This window comes from Passer montanus, unplaced genomic scaffold (genome assembly GCF_014805655.1).
Source record: "Passer montanus isolate IOZ18808 unplaced genomic scaffold, ASM1480565v1 scaffold42, whole genome shotgun sequence".
NCBI classification, from domain to species: domain Eukaryota; kingdom Metazoa; phylum Chordata; class Aves; order Passeriformes; family Passeridae; genus Passer; species Passer montanus.
The window spans coordinates 603,709-623,225 of NW_024369041.1; the positions used below are offsets into that span (position 1 = coordinate 603,709).

The 19,517-nt window shown below is 36.9% G+C and overlaps 1 protein-coding gene and 1 long non-coding RNA gene across 12 annotated transcripts; both read right to left on the bottom strand.

Moving 5' to 3' along the window:
* Nucleotides 1-432: 432 nt before the first annotated feature.
* On the bottom strand, nucleotides 433-7,306 carry LOC120507277. Of its 4 annotated transcripts, XR_005628715.1 has the most exons (5): nucleotides 6,806-7,306; nucleotides 6,172-6,258; nucleotides 1,945-1,979; nucleotides 1,390-1,415; nucleotides 433-656 (listed from the first exon to the last, which is right to left on the bottom strand). It is a non-coding gene; the product is annotated as an uncharacterized LOC120507277 (long non-coding RNA). The 4 variants fall into 4 exon arrangements; XR_005628716.1 differs by lacking the exon at nucleotides 1,945-1,979 and having other exon boundaries at nucleotides 437-652; XR_005628713.1 differs by lacking the exon at nucleotides 1,945-1,979 and having other exon boundaries at nucleotides 440-656; nucleotides 6,806-7,304.
* A 5,182-nt stretch (nucleotides 7,307-12,488) lies between these two features.
* Nucleotides 12,489-18,461, bottom strand: LOC120507261 (DPY30 domain-containing protein 1-like). Of its 8 annotated transcripts, XM_039719665.1 has the most exons (7): nucleotides 18,269-18,456; nucleotides 17,344-17,496; nucleotides 17,135-17,242; nucleotides 15,668-15,748; nucleotides 14,741-14,803; nucleotides 13,990-14,092; nucleotides 12,489-13,821 (listed from the first exon to the last, which is right to left on the bottom strand). In XM_039719665.1, exons 2-6 carry the CDS (start codon nucleotides 17,488-17,490, stop codon nucleotides 14,006-14,008), a joined length of 486 nt encoding a protein of 161 aa, XP_039575599.1. In that variant the 5' UTR covers nucleotides 17,491-17,496; nucleotides 18,269-18,456; the 3' UTR covers nucleotides 12,489-13,821; nucleotides 13,990-14,005. The 8 variants fall into 8 exon arrangements, with proteins under 8 accessions (XP_039575599.1, XP_039575606.1, XP_039575603.1 ...); XM_039719672.1 differs by lacking the exon at nucleotides 12,489-13,821 and having other exon boundaries at nucleotides 13,850-14,092; nucleotides 17,344-17,499; nucleotides 18,269-18,461; XM_039719669.1 differs by lacking the exon at nucleotides 12,489-13,821 and having other exon boundaries at nucleotides 13,850-14,092; nucleotides 17,999-18,461.
* Nucleotides 18,462-19,517: the final 1,056 nt, after the last annotated feature.

Sequence of the window (19,517 nt, forward strand, 5' to 3'; positions counted from 1 at the left end):
ATCTTATGGAATGATGAGCACTGGTTGCACTTAAAAAATTCCACAAATACACACATCAGATACACACTATGAGGCACAGATTCTCTGGAGTGAACTGTGGTCAACCCACTGACATGAAGATCCTACCCCAGCCTGAATAAAGTACACATTAACATCACCCAGAAAAATAGAATTTGTAAAAAAAAAAAAAGACCGAAGAGTAACTAACCATATTAAACCTAGTTAATCTGTAACATTCCAAAATTATATTAACTTTTAAAGTAAAATAACATCATTGATAAATGCTCATTCTTAAATGCAATGTCTTCTTCTTCTTCCTCTTCTTCCTTATGAAGGCACCAAAAGACACAAAGGGAATGGATGAAGCACTTCCACAAATTCACACATCAGATACACATTATGAGGCACAGATTCTCTGGAGTAAACTGTGGTCAACCCACTGACATGAAGATACTACCCCAGCCTGAATAAATTACATATTAACACCACCCAGAAAAATAGAATTTGTAAAAAAAAAAAAAGACCAAAGAGTAACTACCCATATTAAACCTAGTTAATCTGTAGCATTCAAAATTATATTAACTTTTAAAGTAAAATAACATCATTGATAAATGCTCATTCTTAAATGCAATGTCTTCTTCTTCTTCCTCTTCTTCCTTATGAAGGCACCAAAAGACACAAAGGGAATGGATGAAGCAAAAAATTATTTTGCGTGTATTAAGCTTTCTCTTTCTGATTCTACAAACAATTATCCAGCAAAAGCAGACAAGACTGATTATCATTAGCCTGTGAGTTCCACTATCTCTTGCTTCTGGTTTTGCTTTTTCTTGGTTTTCAGTGCCACTTAAGGAGAGAAAGTGTAGTTTGGGAATTCACATTCATGGTTTTAAGGTAACACTTCAGCAGAATGCAGGACTCTCACACAATTCTCTTATCACATGTAAAAATAAAAAAACCTACAAGCTCTCAAAATGCTGAAGAGAACAAGCATTGACATACATGAGGAATGAGTTTGCAGGACCATTGTCTACTTTGCTTTCACACTTCTTTTTGCACTTGCTTCTGTTTAGTTAAATGAATTGGTCCTTGTGAACTTTGGAGGTCACCCTTCATTAAAAAGCCTCTCTGGTACTAGTACTCCAGAAATGCTGCCAGCTGTATTTCACATTAACTTGTGTAAAATCTCCAATTTGAGCTTCTTCCAGCTGTGCTTTTACTATCAAGAGCAACACATTTGCTTTATGGCCATGAAGCATCTCAGCATGTTCTCTTCTAGGACATCTACGACCAATGCTAAACATTGTAGGATTATGTAATGTTTAATTTGGCTTCTCTTCCCAGACAATTTGACTTTTTAAATATTTGTAAAAAGGTAAGATAGTGCTTTACCATCATGTCTTTTTGGCATAGCAGTCCTGTCCATGAGGAAAAAAAAAAAGGAGGACACTAAGAGAATGATTGGTATCAGCATTTTTCCTTATTCCATTTTATTGATAATGACTCATCACTCAATGTAACAGGATTCCAAATTTTCTATTAACTTTATTGCCATACTCACCTGAATTGAGCCCTAATGAAGTTTCTCTGTGAATCTCTTTATAATTCATGTATTGCCCATCATTGTATTATCTTTTGACCATATTCTATGATCTTTGCTCAGAAGATACCTATTGATAAAATCTTCCAAATCAGTATGACTACTGTGCTTTCAAATGAGGCTAAAGACAGGAAAAAACCTGATGTAAAGACAGCACCAGCCCTCTGTATTTCTCTGTATTGTCTATAATGTCAATTGAAACCACCATTTCAATTGGAATAGCAATGTAAGTCTTTCTATTGACTTTAAGAGTCTTCATATTTGGCACCATCCTATAGTTTTGCTGCTTTTACTCACAGCAGTTCTGCAAGACGACCCCTCTTCTACCTCATATAACAAAGACTTACCAGAGGCAGAGATTTATCACAGCCTTGAGAGAGCCCTGGAAATCAGTGGACAAGATTTAACAGACAGAAACTGTTATGAATCATTGCTATTGATGGCGGTGATTCTCTAGAAAGATGAGTGATAAATTGTCTTGACCCTAGACCTCTCATTTTCATTCAGATTGTTTTACTTGCTCATTTTCTCCTTTTCTACATTTATTTGCCTTTCTCCTCTTCCCTCATTTTGTCTTGCTTATATCCATTTAGTTAAAACACATTTTCCCTTTCTTCTTGTTTTTTTTCTCCTTTTACTTGTGCATTCCCATCTCCCTTCTTGTCACTACTTATATCCCATTCAGGTTATAAACCACTGAAAATGGAGCGTACATGGGTGAATGACATCAGTAGAAGTGAGAAACAAGTTTGAGGTAATAAATGACAGACAAACACTAGGACAGCAGACAGGCAAAGAAAGCAGGTATCTCTAAGACTTAGGCATCCTCACTTCAGCTGCAGAAAAATCAAGTTTTCCTAGCAAGCAGTACAGGCTCCTTCCTTCCTACAGCTTCACCCACCATGGTAAGTTTCTGGTGCTTTCATTTGAGTGAGGACTGTATCAATAGCTTGGAAGAATTCTGCATTACTAGAATCAGTTATGGGAAGACCATTTCTTAAGCTGTGCAATTCTCTCTCTCATCACAGCTTTCACATGTTAAAGATAATGACTTGATATGTAGAGATCACACACTTTTACTACAATAACTTAAAATTACAATTCCACTACACTAAAGAACCAAAACATGTTTAAGCGTAGCAATACACAGGAATACCTCATGGGTACAAATAACACGTAGGAAAATGTTTTCCTAAATACTTCTGTTTTGTTCTCTCACCTTTATCTTCACATATAATTTTACCAAGTTAATTGTTTAACAGGCCAATAATTTAAATTTCTTACTTGGCTATTTTATTTTCACTTCATGCAAGGAATTTACTCCTATCTAATGCCTGTGGAAACAGTTTTTCAGGTGCCTACAAAAACAACTTTAATACTAGTCCATTTTTGCTGTTTACTATTAGTAGTTTGTATTAGACAAATAATGTGTTTTCAAGGAATTACTGCAGTCCATCTTTTTTTCCTATTGAAAATGAGCAATAAATTTTGCAAGCCTCATGGGAATATCCTCTAGGGCTTTTTGGCTGGTTGGTGAAAAGCATTGACTTAGCCTCTACATTTTGGTTAGGGGGAATGGTTGTTTTGGTTTATTTTTAGAGTTAACATAAGGAAGGTTTATTAAGATGTGTTTATTTCCTTTGCATGAAGAATGACAAACCTGATCAAAGCAATAGAGTTTGAACATGGGGAATTCAAAACTTGCTCCCCACCTGCTTCAAAACTCTTGCCTCTATCTAGTATTATTGGAAAATGAGAGTGACTCAAGGCCTCCCAAATACGCAGGTGTAGATTTCACTGGCACATAAACATTCGGGGTAAAATAAATACTGCAGAGCAGGAAAAAAAAGGTTGTGATTGTAGCAGGAAAGAAGGTAGTGTGTGCCCTGGGATGGGTGTCTATCACCCAGCACTTATTCCTTCATCTCACCTTTCACCTTCTCCAGACTGGGCTATGGGACCTCCTGCACATGACCATGAGCAATTCAGCCCTTTCATTCTGGAGGGCTTTTATGAATTTTTGAGTAAATACCAATTCCAGTCAGAGCGATTTCTTGTTGTGTATTCTATGTAACTCACTCCACAGTAACATCAGCCTCAGAGAGGTCCTGTGTTGCATCTCCCAGCTGCCATCCCTGCCATTACCTAAGAAGTGTTTCCAGGTTCTTCCATTACCAATATCAGAGAATAATTTTGCTTCTCTGCCTGGTGCTTGTCCTTTTTGCATCTGTTTGACCTCAAATTCTCTATTCCAATGCCTCACTGAATCACAGTGTTTAAAGCTGGACAGTCTCTACTCCAACCTTCTGCTCAAAGCAGGACCAACTTGAAGAGGTTGTTCATGGCCATGTTATAAAGTAATATGTGCCAGGCCTTTATACATGAAGTGGCAACTTTTAATTTCTTAGGAAATAATTAAAGCTACACTGGAGTTAAATTGGGCTTTTATTAAAATATATCTTGGCATTAATTTCACTGGGAGAATTATTTCTTTAAATTAGCAGAAATGAATACAAATTAATTTTCTATTTATTCACCTAATAAAAGTACTAGCAGTTCATGTCTCAATCCCAAGATAATGATAAATTTAGAAGTCTTTTTTTCTAATAATTTTTCATAAATAACCCTTGTTGTACCAAAAATGGTGCAAAAATAGCTAGATTAGTTAAAGTTTAAAGTATTCCATTTGCTGATTGGTTACTATTGCTTCATTTAAACAGCGTTAAACCATACTGGTATAAAATTAGTTCTGCCTTTAGTCTTTGGCAATTTTCCTGTTTAAGTTGTAAGCTCTGTAGAGCAATGCACAAGCTTTTGTTTGTGTTACATGCTTATGTGAAGGCCTATTACAACAGAATCACAAGTTCTTTGTATCCTTCCCAAATGATGAGAGGGTAGAAGGGAGAAAATACAGCCCTGTTCCATACTCACCTCACACAATTAAAAGTTTCAGTTTGCAAATGTAGCAGTGTACAACATACATATTTAGCATTTTACCCATAAGCCACCATAGTAAATGTAGTAAATTCACCCATTCATTGTTAAAATTATGCCTTAGACAGGTATGTTTATCTCCCTTAAACCTTACAAAAAGCTATCTATATATTTTACTGGATGTTTTTCCAGCTGCTATGGTCAGTTGTTTGGCTAGGGAAAGACTATCATCTGACATGTAACAAAGCACAACCTTAATTTCAATTGCACGGGGTGTGATCACACATGAGATCCACAGGCAGCCACAGTTTCTTTCTGTGGGAGTAGTTAGGGCTCTTTACTGCGAATGACAGGTCTGATCACCTGCCCAGACTAAACCCCATTACAGCCAGAGATCTTTGTATCAATTTGGCTAGAGAGCTTCAGCTGGCTTTCAGCAGCTTGGGTTCTGTAGGATCTTCTGCTTTCCCGTGTCTTGTGACATTATCAGTGTAAACCATCAGGATTTCCTCAGTATCTTAGGAAAAAGACTGATGCATTTAAACAGCTATTACCCAAGAGTTTTTGCTGCAGTGTTTCATAGATGTTTACAGTACAGGTGGTCTTTGGACTTTGAAACAAATATTGACTTTAGTACATGAAGTAAGGTTTCACAAACCTATCTGCAAGAACAGTTGTGGAATTTGTTAATTCTGGCTTCCTGACAAGGAACATTAGGTTAAATTCAGGTACATTTGACTTTTTCGAGATACAATGCTAGAAGATACTTCTCCTTCATCTGGTATAAAACTGTAGTTACTTCTCTGGACCAAAACCCTTTACATGTCTTCCCTATGTGTAGTGTATGTGAAAAACATACACTACACATAGGGAAGTAGTGTATGTTTCCTACTACTAGTGTATGTTTTCCTACTCTTCTATGCTTGCAATGAAAATATTTACATACTTGAATTGCTTGATACAGGCAAACATCTATTCAAACACTCAGTGTTTACTAATCTAGTAAATAATGCATAGTATAATTTTAAATGCATTTTGAATGACTGAAAATAACTACACAATGCTGTGAGCTCAAGAATTAGACTTGTATGGCTATCAGGAGAAAAAAATACTGCAACACATTCAACATCCATTTTAGCCATGATTCCTATCCGTGGTTATTCACAGCCTTTTCAGAAGTTCTCTCACTGTCACTGCTACAGAGCTCAAATGCTCTACTGGTGCTATGAGGTTTCTGTAAGAATCTGTTAACTAGGTCAACTGATTGGTGACATCTTTCAGAAATCCTCCAACCTGACCTTGCTACTACAGTTGATCCCAACTGGGAAGGTTGCCACTTGAGTAGCAATTTCACATACTTAACCTGGGCAAATATATTAACAACCAGCAAAGATTATTATCTTTTATCTGTGTCTGAAAGATTTCACTGCAGTTAGTCATTTAGCACTTTCAGATAAGCAGGTCTGAACTAAAACAAAGCCAAAAATATTCTTTGATATCTTTATAAATATCCACTAAGTAATGGATGAAGGTTATGTAGGATCACCTAACACAAGTATATAAACAGTACTATACAAAAATTCACACAGCAATCACAAGACATCTATATTACAGAATATGGAATGGGAAATTGATCTCACCAGATTTTTAGGCTTATAGACATAGTTGCTTTCTCAGAGTTTCATTATGATACACTTCTTTTTTTTTTTTCTTCCAAGTCCTTTACCCTGAAACAAACGAAAAAGCTTAAGAATTATGATGTGTTACAAGCTTGCTTTGACCCTTAGCAACAAGAACACTTGTAGCACCAAGAAATATACCTGGAATGTTATGTCATACCTGTTGTACTAAAACATGAAAAATTATTCAAATGAACAAAAAAAAAGCCCCCCAAAAACCTCCTGAATATGATCAGTGTGTGCAATGTGAATTAAGACTATAAACATCAAAATTTTAATTCTTAAGGTTTAAGATCAATAACTTTTTCATTTTTGTAATGGAGAGTATTCAAGTTATGCACAAATCTCAGTACTCCAGAAAATAAGCCAGCCACACTAGATCAACTCAAGGAAGAAGACAGTTTTAGTCCTTTAAGTTGAAACTGAAGCCTGCAGCTTTACTAGGCAGGGAAAGAGAAGGACAAACCTTTTCTCTTTACCATCTTAAACCCTACCCTGTATAGACTCCCCACAGGTAACAGCTCACAGCTAAACATGTGGAAGAGCTGATCTTAGGGTATATCTCTATCTTTCTTCTCCTCCAGTATTTTCTTACCCCTTGATTCTTCTTTTTTCCCTCTTCCAGGTTTTCCTATTAATCAATTTAAGGAGCACCTAAATTTCCTACATTCATATCAACTACTTAATTTCCATGCAGAGGATTCTTTCCTGTTTCTTGACAGAAGGTTGACAGCTTACAGGTTTCCTGCTGCTGATTCTTTTTTATGTCCACAATCTGTGCTGCTTGTAATTAAACACCAGTGTTGCCTTTGGCCTCTCAACAGTTTGGGAAGTCGCCAGAAAACAGAGATCAGACCATACCTGCCACAATCAAAACCTATCAACTACTCCTATGGACTCTGAGAAGAAAAAACATTTGACTCACACATATTAGAAGGTTTAGACAGTGAAGTGAAGCATCTCATTTTCTGCTTTTGAAAATTGGTACTGAAATCAGCACCTAGCATAAGCCAACTCCTCTCAGGTACCCTATTTCTGTGTTTTTAGAAATCTTGGCTAATGAGAAAACTAATGGCAAGTTGATACTGCAGCTTAATTCTTAAATTCTTCCCGGTTGCTACCAATGGCTTAGAATCCCAAGGGCAACAGTCAGAGGTTGTGGGTAATAAGCTCTAGTTTGTTCCCTCTCCCCCTCTGCAGTACCATAAAACATGCCACTGGAATTCTGTAAGTCTTTAGAGGCAAGGTCAGCAAGGTTATTTCAATGTGTAATTATTTTTAAGACACATACAGATATTCCCACGCAGTTGGCATGAGTGTTTTACTAGGACTCAAGTTGGATTCCTGCCAGCAAATTCAGTAAGCACAGACCTGATCTCCTTAGAAACTAAAATATAAAATTAACTTACAGATTTTGAGTTCACAAATATGTGAACCCATTCAAAGCTGCAGGTTTCATTCTTATGGTGTTTATAACAACAAAATACAGTAAGCAATAATTTTTTTTCTTTTACTTAAAACTAGGAATTTACTCATCCTACCAAACAAAGCAAAACTGAGAGAAGTCAGTGGACCTTTCTCTAAAGGATAGATGGTCCTTTGATTTAAAGAAGTATGGAAAAGAATATTGGCATATTGATGCCAGCTGCATGGGCTCACCACACACAAATGGGTGACTTTCTTGTAATCACAGAATAATGAAAGAATTGTAGCTGCTGGAGAGACTTTTGAAGAAACTGCACCAAAATAAAGAAGCCTGCCTTTACTCTGTCAAGAGACAAGCCAAATGTATAGAAATAGAAACATATAGGTCTGGTTTTTCATTTCCTGATTTTTTGTGCCATGCAAAGCTTGGGCAAATTTAAGACAGATTCACACACTGTAACTATGCTGAGTGTTTAACTGATAGCTAAAACAAACAACCTAGAAAAGTCACATAAGTAGAGTAAGAGGAAAAATGCTACAGTTAATAACAATCTTCATGTGAGCAGTGGCAAAATCATTTATCCTAGAGGCAGGTGCCTATAAACACATACTTTTGAGATAAGAGAATAGTGAGTGTTTCAATATAGTACTTCAGTATATCATCAGTGGTAGTTTTTATAGGGTTCGTACTTCTTACCAATAAATCTGACTCAGTAGTTTTAAAATACAAGCAAATACAATAACACTTTACCCAAGTTCAAGTGAGAAACAAAATACTGGTGCATTTTTGCTATAGGTTCCACTTAGATACATATGCCCACAGAAAAAATGTTGAAGAACAGCTGCCTCAGAACTGCACCACAGTCCCAGCCCTAGAAATCTTCAGCTGTCAGGGCCTAAGGGTAACTTTTCAGTGCAGCCTGGCTTACAATCAAACAAACAGATCCTGTTTCCCAGGTTACAATTATCAGCTAAATAAACAGAATTTTTTAAACTTATCTACTAAATACATCAGTGGCAAAACCGCAATTGCTTACAATAATGAACCAAATACAGGTGTGTCCGTGTGCAGCCAGTCATTTCTGCAAGAAAGTACATCCAAGAGGTGGAGTAGAAATTAGGCAGAATGATTGGAGAAGCCTACACACTCCCAGGAATGTGACTTGAAACAGAGCAAAAGAGAGCTGCAGTGCCCCTCTGCTGAAATGGAAATTATTTATTATCTGAATGTTTCCTCTTTCCAACCCTCCCCACAATTAAGCTCTTTTTATTTCTGTATTATCTGCCTTGCAGATATAGTTTGAGGCAATCACTTCTCTCCTGTTTTAATATTCAGTACATTAAGAATTTAATAACTAGGAGATGGCTTCTCAGGAGTAGAAGTCCGTGTTAGTTGAGAGCTTAATCCTCTTATGATTTCAACCACAACTTTTTCAGCAACTTCAATGAGACCAAGGCTGAGATCCTTGGAATGCATCTTCAGTACACCAAAAAAGGGTTTGCCTCAATTTTTTTGGAAACAAAATAACAACAACCCACTCTATAATGGAGCTGAAAATATGACTCAGTTCATTAAGAAAAACAGACTAACCAAAATACGAATCAAGTTCAAACATACATCTACCTCCTCCACCACCAGGAAAAGCCAATTTATTTATCTGGCATCTGCTAGACAACATCTAAACTATGGAGGAACCACTGAACAAAATAATTTGCTATGCTCAAACACCACTTCGTTCTTGCATCAGACTAAAGTCACATTTTTCATGAGTACTTTCCCAAGATTTTTGGAAGAAATCCCCAAAACTTTTATTATATCAACTTCTATTGAGATCCATGAGTGACTACATGGAGAAATGGCAGAATTCCCTTAGTGAGTTCATTAAAAAATTCTTAAAGCTTTTACATGCCCTTTGAGAAGCTAGAATTACTAGCTAACTTTGGTGTGATATGCCTAAATATCAATTTTTATTTCTAAATCAAATCCAAGCTTCACATCATCATTTAAAGTACACTGAATTTTTAAATTGTGATGGATGAAAGTAATGGGGGGAAATTTGGAATTTTAGTGAAGCATATATTTGTGTAGCAGTATAGAAATGTCAATACAGCCTTTGAAATAGATAACTCAGGAACAATTATTCAACAAGAACCAAATGGCAACCTTCTCTGCTCATTCCATTACTTGACAGTATGAATGTGCATTTACTTTCAGGTGCTAAAACAAACATGCCTCATATTAATGTATTAATATGGTTTGAATTTTTGGGCGTTGATTGTGGATGACCTACAACTAAACAAAAAATGGGAGTACTCAGTACCTTCAGACAGGCTCTCATGAATGTAATTTTTTGTGATACAATATATTCTAATTTATTTAAAATAAAAGAAGAGTGTAGATTACAAAAATTCTGATCTAAATTAAACACTGATTTTGGTTAATGATAATGATTCTATGACATACAAGTTGATAGGGAAGACCCACAGTATTGAAGTTGCATATACATCTGAGAACTCTCAAATTCCGAGAATGAGTCTTCTGCTTAACTTTTAAAAAATCTGCTACACCATGCCAGCTCAAAAAAAGGGCACCTTCCTCTCCCTGGCCTTTCTCCCATTACTATTAGCCCAATACCTGTACAAATGCTTGTAACAGTGTAACTTCTTCCACTGTATGAATTATAACAAATACACAAGTATAAAACACAATGACTTCATGAAGATCTATAATGGCAGCACCAGAAAACAAACAAAAGTAATAACACCAAGCAAACCAACTCCCCCACAAGAAAACCCAGACAAAAACCCCAAAAAAGCAACAACTCAAAAACAAAAAAGCAGAGAAGTACACTGGTAAGATATTTTAAAAAGTACATCAGTCCTTATCAGCAAATAACAGGCTTAGACTGTCATTTCTAGCTGTAGTCAATAGACAACACTGCTCTTTTTCTAGCCTATGTACAGCAAATTCTTCAAAGAAGTAAAGCAATTAATGACTGACTTAAAATATGAGTATTAGCTGTATTAGCAAAGTTCAGAGAAATTCAATTTAACATTTAATCCAGACTAATTCATATGGTTCCCATTACCATTAGCAAATTACTGTATAAAACTTCTGCTTACAAAAAGATAAGTTAGTTCCTTTAGACTATGAAGGAAAACCATTCATCATAAAAGGGACTGCAATCTGAATAAAACCTCTTCTATGAAAAGATAACTTTAAAATGTGCTTGCTGCAACACGTATTTCTCCATGCAAGAGAAGTTTCTCACACTGCAGAGCTGTTTTCACCTCTGTGAGCAGACTGACAGTTAATCTGGATCATTTTGGGCTATTCTGGGCTTCATATCTGTTTTCATCCTTGTGCTTCAGTATTGCTGGAATGAGAACAGCTGTGAATGGGCATGTTACTATCAGCATGTTCTCTGAAGGATCTGGACATGGCCTGGTCACAGCCTAAACAAGACTGCTCTTCCTCTGAAGAAAGGAAAAATGACAAGTTCATAAATCTTCTGGCAGTATTTCGAACCTTATTTTCAGTGCCAGTTTTCATCATCTGTCTATGAATTTTATCTTCTTTCCTTAAAAATTTATTCAAAGAGAGTGTAAGCTGCAGATAAAGTTACATTTTGTAATTGTTTGTTTTTTTCTTTCCAATGTACAATTTTACATTTTATGCAGAGGTTAAATTGTGTTAGCACTTCTGAAATCACATAATGTGCAGTAATTAAAAGAGTCATCTATCTTCCTCCAGGCTCTAGCTTGCTATACTCCAAGGAAGGTGGAAATTCAGAAAGAGAAGGCAAAAATTGTTTTAATCTGCCTTAATTTCCCTCCAGGTTTAGACACCCAAGGAAAAGTCACCTTTGTTGGGAACTACATTTTCAAGTAACCTACAGGCAGGTTTGCACCTCAAGAAAGCATGGTGCCAAGAACTGTTTATTTCGTGTCACATATCCAAGATAAGAATTCCTATAAAGCTGTAATGCACCAGGTCTGTGCACATCAGATCCTGAAAAAAATGGGAATTCCTATAAATAACATTTTAGCAACAAAAGTTTTCTGTAGCTAACAATAAAGAAACAGATAAATTGGAATCTACCACTTTATTTTGACCCTTGCTTAGTAATTTTCTGATAGCAGTTTCCATCCAAAACTTCCTACCTTGAAATAAAGTGAGGAATATGGACTGCAGCATCACAAAGAAACAGTTATAGTTAAAAATGAACTGAAACAGAATGACAAACAGAAGTTGTAGTTTTCATGGGCTGTAATTGACAGAGCTCCCAGTGTGCTTATTTAGGATGCACTCTAGTGGACACACATATAACGAAATCAAACAAAGATACAAACAGTATAAAATGATAAAAAAATGAAAGCAACATGTCACTAGAATTAATTTCTAGCATGTTTTGAAGGCTGTATGAAGGTTGAAATTTTCATGGTCAACATGACTGGACATTAAGTGTAAATGAACATGAGTTACCAATTTTTGAAAGTGTTAATCTAAATATTAAGAATCAGTTATACCTCTTGTTTAAAAGACAAACTCCATCTGTTTATCCATTTCTCCATCCCTTTGAGATTGGCACAAGAGGCTGCTGTGCATGCAGTGCTAACAGATGTAATTAGACCTGTGGTATCAAATTTGGTGTGTACTTGAATGATTCTATTGTAACTTTCTATTCTATTGTAGATTATGTTTCTAACAAATATAATCGTAAACTGTGCCAAAATCTGTTTACTGGAGCATCAACCACAAGGGTGTATTCATTGTACAGAATTATTGTAGATAGCAAAGCCTGACCACTTAGACACAAAAAATAGTTCCACTTTTCATGACTCCAAAGTTACACAAACATTTCTAAGTATTTATACCTGGTAAGTGACTTTGAGGATTTTAAGGATGCTCATATAAGACGTGGTTATTAACAGCATTCAAAAAGCAGTGTAGTAATAAGATGGGCACAGGATTTTTTTAATAGAGGTACTTTATGGGGAAAAATAATATATTAATATATAGAAAAAGCAATAGTGCTCACGTTTTTAAAATTTTGTAAGATTATTCTTAGTCTGATCTACACAATCAAAACAAGTTATTCAGAGCAAGAAAACATTTATTATGTAATTGACCCTTGTCTGTTGGGTGTATAGATATTTTTAACAGTTTCCAAGGATAGCAAACCCCTTAGACTCAGCGATATTATTAAAAAATTGAAGTGAAATTATCATAAAAAATCTCATCCCAAGACTGAAGAACACAGTGAATGCATTAACTATGCACTGACTTTCGTTGTGTATTTTCATTACACAATATTGGCCATGACCATTTAACCTGTAGTAGATGACAGAGATGCAAATGTACATTTTATTGAATGTACATTCATTTTTAAGAACAGCAGGATTTCTTAATGCTGCTGTTTTTTCTAGTTATAATGAAAAGACAGAACATTCTTGACAACCTATACCAAGATACCAGTGGTTACAAACATCTGTTCTTGTAAAAATGCAATCTGTAAGGATTATAAAACTTACTTTTACAGATAACCATGGATCAAACTAAATATACTTCTAAATTTTTAGAAGTGAAGTTTTAGAAATAATACTGGTATTTAGTAGAGAACACATTTAATTTCTTGATTTACAAATTCAAGAAAAATGCAGAAAAGTCTTAAAAACTTGACTAATCAAGACAAACTTGCAGACACTTGCAGCTCACCTAGTACCACACAATACCCAAAAAAGGTTCTAATAATAAATACAGCAATAAATATATTTATCCAATAATTAAACCTAGATCACCTCATGACTTCTAGGAGACAAGATCTTCTAGTATATACTGAGTCAGAGTTAAATTTACCTCTTTCAAATACATTTGGGAAATCTGATTGGATTTTTGCGCCAAGTCTGAAGTCCAGAATACTCTCTCCATCTTTTAATCTGCAGAGCATTCCCTTTTTTTCTGTCAGAAATCATTCATATTCTTGTAAAATAATTTTCAGTAATATTTTATTCTTTTCATATTGATTCAAATTATCATATTGTGGCATCTATCCTCAAATCATATTGACACTTCAGTTATATTTTTATTTATTATGGTTACTTCAATAAGTAGAAAATATATTTGCTGCTTTCACTTCAGCTGCAGTTTTCTTCCTGTGAAAGTCAGCCATGCCAGCTACAATGCTTTAAGAACAAAAAGGAAGAATCAGTATCAGAAATAACAGACTTTATACAAACACCTTGAAAACAGACACCAGAGAAACAGTTATGTAAATCAGTTATATTTATAAAATACATAAATCAAAATACTACACTTCAGGATAGCAAGTAATGAGTAGAAAATATATTTACTGCTCTCAGGTCAGTTCTAATTTTCTTCTTCTTCTTCTTCTTCCTCCTCCTCCCCCTCCTCTTCTTCTTCTTCTTCTGTTACTGTTGGGAGGTCTGTTTGACTCTGGAAAACAACAACAAAAATATTCTACCACTTACCAGCATTCACTGAGCTTTGTAAAAAGGAAAATATAAAAAACTGCCCATGACAGACAAGTTGGGACATAGCAGTATAATAATGTATTATTCCATTCAATACAATAAAGGCCATCACCAGACTTCTATTATAAAATCCAGGAAATTTCAATGATGCATTGTGATTTTGAGGGCAGAATCAATAGTACAAGGCTATATGTCTTATTTTATCAATCTGTTCTTAATTTGTAGCAAACATGTAACTGTAAAACCTGAAATAACATCCTCAAAGCCAACGCAATCTAACAGCTTTAGGCATGAAAACTTGGCACATGTAGGGAGCAGCAGGTACTTAAGACTCATTTTCACTTCTAGTTTTACAATTTTCTTATTAAAGAACCCATAAAATATGCCCAAAGCCTCAATAATATTTTTAAATATGTAATTATCAAAAAATGATAAAAATTTGGGCTATACGGGATCTTGCATACACACCTGATTTACCTCAGTGGAAAAAACACCTGTGAAAAGCTGACCCTAAGAACAGTCATAAGTTATACTTTCATAAATCTATTGTCAGCACAAAGAAGCAAATTTTTAAGAATCAATAGTTTATAATCTCTTTCTAAACACTTACTGGTTCAGTCTCATCTGGCTCCTCAGGTCTATCTGTAACTTCAGCTATTGTCTTTTCATTTTCCTGGGGCAATGAAAACCAGTTTTCAGTTCAAACGTCCCATGTCATGAAATTGCATTTCAGGTGTGTTAAAATGACATTAGGTATTAATGTAAAGAGAACACTTTAGATAAGTGCTATACAAATTTAGTAGTATGGGAATACTGTCTTGGTCTTAGGCTTAACCCTATTTTTAAATATTTTTTTTAATTAACAGCAATTTAAAATTTTTACATATTTGTTTTTTCTGTCACTTTCATATGTTAATCTTCATACAATTATGGTTTGTCAAAATTTTAACAGACTTTTCTAAAAACTTAGGTATTTCTAAAATATTCTATGCTCCACAGAGCTTTAAAAGCTTTAGGGAGATAAGCATGCCAATTATCCACGTATGTTTTTACTGAAGCAGCATGAAAAGACCATAAACATGGATATCTGTATACACACTCTCCTGTTAGCATAAATTCCTATACACCACTAAGACAGCAGAATCCAGATGCACTGAAATTCCAAACCACAGCTCTTTTTGCAGGTACAGTAAATGGATTTTGTGCTAACCCCCTGCAAAATGTTACTGTCTTGGTACTTAAATTAGACATGGTTATTTTATAAAACTTTCTAATAAATACCATCAAGGAATCTGGTAAGCTGACCTTATGCCAGATTTTTGGAATAAATTTCTGTTCTGATCAAAATTCAAGTATAAAACCCAGACTGCAGAAGCCATGTGTTAGACATTCTCCCCATCTAACTCCTGTTTCTTCAATTATGTGTTAGTTCAACACCTCTGGGCTTCTGCTTTGTGTTTTGTAATTGATGCCTGCATCTGGAAAAAATGGCTGATAAATGGTATTTTCAAACCACCAAATAAGCATTGGCTTAAACCTCTTGATCTTCCTGCTGCAACTGCATTTCAGCTTCCTTTTTCTGTGCTTCCAACTCTGCACGTTCTTTCTCCAACTGAGCCTGAAATCAGTTTAAGAAAGGACAAATTAGAAAGAAAATCCCCCATATTTGTTTTTTTTCACCACATTGTTTTACAATTGATTTTATTATTGAAATAATAAATAAAAAGCAAGCATAAAACATAACTGCTATATTATGTTAATAACAGAGTCCTTTCAGTATCGTCTGGTTTAGCATTTTCAAAGTTTTGAGACTCTTATTGATAAAGAGGCTTTACTACCAAGAGGAAGATACAACAATTAACTGAAGTTAGGTTAGTGTACACAATTCAGATACTGTCTCATTATACAAGCTCTTTATTAGTCTGTAGTAGTTATCTCCTGTCCTTTGGATTAAGTTCTTTGATACTTTGTGTAGCACCTAGCACACATGGATGAATCAATATAGAATCAAATCTATTGAAAAAATTGGCAGGCACTGTCATTAACATTAATGATGCCCATCAGCAACCTTTAGCATTTATAACTGGAAATATCTAACAGGAAGTGTTTATTAATTGGAAATGTAAGTCCTATTACACCAAAACTCCAGAAACTGCATAATATAAGTATTTACATTCAACAGCCTTAGAGTATACTGTTTGCTCTTGCATTTTGTGAGCAGTTACAAACATGGTCATTATTTTCCATTCCTTTTTGGCATATAAATGCAAATCTTTCCTCTGTATTTGACTACAAAACTGAATTAGGTTAAAAAAATGCATCTAATGTGAGTATTGTTCAACATCTTTCCCACAGCTTAGGTGAAATGATTTATTTAATTCTCAGTGAATTATCTCTAGATACAATCTCCTTATTTTCATTTACTATTTTACATCACTCATTAAACCCTTAAGCACACTACTTTTGGTTTGCAAATTACTAAACTCCAAATTTTAAAACTGCAAGTGAAATAAAATTAATGCATCTTACACTAGAGCTGGGCTTAATGTGATCAGCATAAATTTAAAATTGAGCTCTTGATTTTAACATAATGAAAGTCATCCATACAAAAAAATCCAGTCAGGTCACATCAACATCACCATAGCAACAATGAGTTCACATGACTCATTTACAAAGAATGGCTAGAAACACAGATATTGTATTTATTTCTCATATTACAAGCCCAAACAGTATTTTCAGTTACTTCTCACATAAGTCCTAAATTGACTCCTTTTTATCTTAACAGTCATCATTTTTTAATAACATTTTACTGCATAGTATGTAACTTTTCCCACTCATGTGCTCATTAATAATTTCAGTTATTCAGAAAAGTGAGATTAAAATACTTGCTTAATGCCACCTTTAACAAAATCAGTATACAGGTATTAGAGCTGCATACAAAGAGCTCCAATATGCCACAGCACCATATGCTTCTTAGAATTATCTATTATTTAGTATTAATAACCTGTTGTTCTTCAAGTTTCCGCTGCTCTTCTTCCTGGATTTTTAACCTTTCAAGTTCTGCTAGGGCTGCCTCCCGTTCTTGTTCCAGCTCAGCTCTCTCCAGTATTCTCTATTTCAAGGCAACACAGAATAAATTAAACATAAAAATTAAATGTATTAAATAGCACCAACTATATTGTAGCAATCTTTTTTTGCCTAAGTTGGATCCACCTTTTTTTCTTCATCTAAGGTTCTTCTGTAATTGTAAATCCAGTGTGCAAGATACTCTATTGGATCTGCTGGCCGATGCTCTACAACCTCTGCCAGTCCTTTCTTCAAGCAACTTCCCAGGCATTCCTTCAGGTACTGAGACTCCATCCAAATCTACTGACAATAAACAGACAGACATTACATACAAATGTCAGAATTAAGTTACGGGCTTTAACAACTCTTGCTTCAGGTGCCAAACACTGACTATGACATTACTTTTTACTAAGCTTGCAATTTATACAAGAAAGTTATTTGGTAGTGGTTTAGTTCTTAAAAGTTCCAGTGACAGGTCAGTTACAGCAATCACTGCAGAAAAAATTATGCTTAAACCCCACCTTACTGCTTGGACATGTATAATTTATTTCATTTAGAAACATGATGCCAATTCTAGGTCTGCATGATGACAAAAGAAAAAAACAAACCCTGAAAACCACAACAGCACATGGAAAACTTCTACACAGATACTCAAAGAACAGGCAAGTAGTTCTGAGGACAATTAAGAGGTAATTTTAGTTTGAGCTGTCAAAGCTATCTTTAAGACACGTATGCAAGGCGAGGGCCTGAAGCACTCACTCCACAGTTACGAAAGGCACAGATCTCTGTGCACACGCTTTACGAGCCCAGTTTAAGTTAACACGAGCCTTCCTTTGCTGTCAAGGGGGCTGAATCCATGCCGGGGCAGAGAACCCGGGCACTTAATACAACAAATCCAATCCCATCCTTCGCGCTAGCGGCGCCTCCAGGTGACCTTAATCCCGCCGCCTGGTCCGGGCTCTATTTAAGCACCGGGTGGGCCCCTCCTGTTCCCCTGTGCTCCAGGCGGGGCGGGCCCGCTCCTCATCCGCACTCCGGGGGTTCGGAGCTCTGGGAGGGCCTGGCTCGTTACCCTGCCTCGCCTCACGCTCCGCCACAGCGTGCTGTCGCTGCCCTGCTTCTGGTGCCGCGGGCTGCGCTGTAGCCTCTCGCCTTCCCTCGGAGAGCAGCCCCGCTCCGGCTCCTTGCCGGCAGCAGCTCCCAGAGCCCCGGCACGGCAGCCCCAGGCCCGCCCTACTCCTGCCGCCCGGCCCGGCCCACAACGCGGGGGTTGCTCCGCAACAGCGCCGCCAGCGCGGCGGCCCCGGCGCCGCCCGCAGGGGCTGAGGAGGGGTGAAGGGCCTGCTCGGAAAGGATGGCACAAAGCCGAGAGGGGCCGAGACCTCAGAGGGTTTTGTGACCCTTGAGAGAGACCTCAATAGCTAGAGGGATGGGCAGAGATGAACCTGAAATTCAGCAATGGCAAATGCAGGGTCCTGCACCTGGGGATTAGTAACCCCACCACCGGGAGAAGCTGGGGGTGATGTGCTGGAGAGCAGCTCTGTGGAGAAGGACCTGGGGGGCCTGATAGACAACAAGAGCTTGCAGCAGTGTGCTTGTGGCCAAGAAGGCCACTGGTATCGCGGGGTGCATTAGGCAGAGCATTGCCAGCAGGTCAGGGGAGGTGATCCTGCCCCTCTGCTCGGCCCTGCTGAGGCTGTGCCTGGAGTGCTGTGCCCAGTGCTGGGCTCCCCAGTGACAGAGAGGCATGGGGATCCTGGAGCGGGTCCAGCAGAGGGCTAAAGATGATTAATGGGTTTGGCATCTCTCTTACAAGGAAAGGCTGAGAGAGCTGAGCCTGTTCAGCCTTAGAAGAGCCAATTGATCAGGGACCTCATTAATATGTATAAATATCTAAAGGGGAGGTGCCAAGCTCTGCTCCGTGGTGCCAACCACTGGGACACCACGGAATGGGCAGAAACTGATGCATAGGAAGTTCCATTTAAACAGGAGGCAGAACTTTACTTTGTGCAGGTGATCCTACACTGGAACAGACTGCCCAGAGAGGTTGTGGAATCTCTTCATCTGGAGATATTGAAAGCTGTCTGGATGCAGTTCTGTGCAATGTGCTCTAGGACACCCTGCTTAAGCAGGAAGGCTGGACCAGATGACGCGCTGTGATCCTTTCCAACTGTTTTAATGCTAGCTCTGTGTGAGCAGCTGCCCTTCACAACTGATGTGATCTTTTCTGCTCCCTGCAAAGCTCATCGGCTGACGTTCACCTCAAATTTGACCAGCTGTATGTTTTACTGTCAGCTTCTAATCTGGTGTTAAAAAACCTT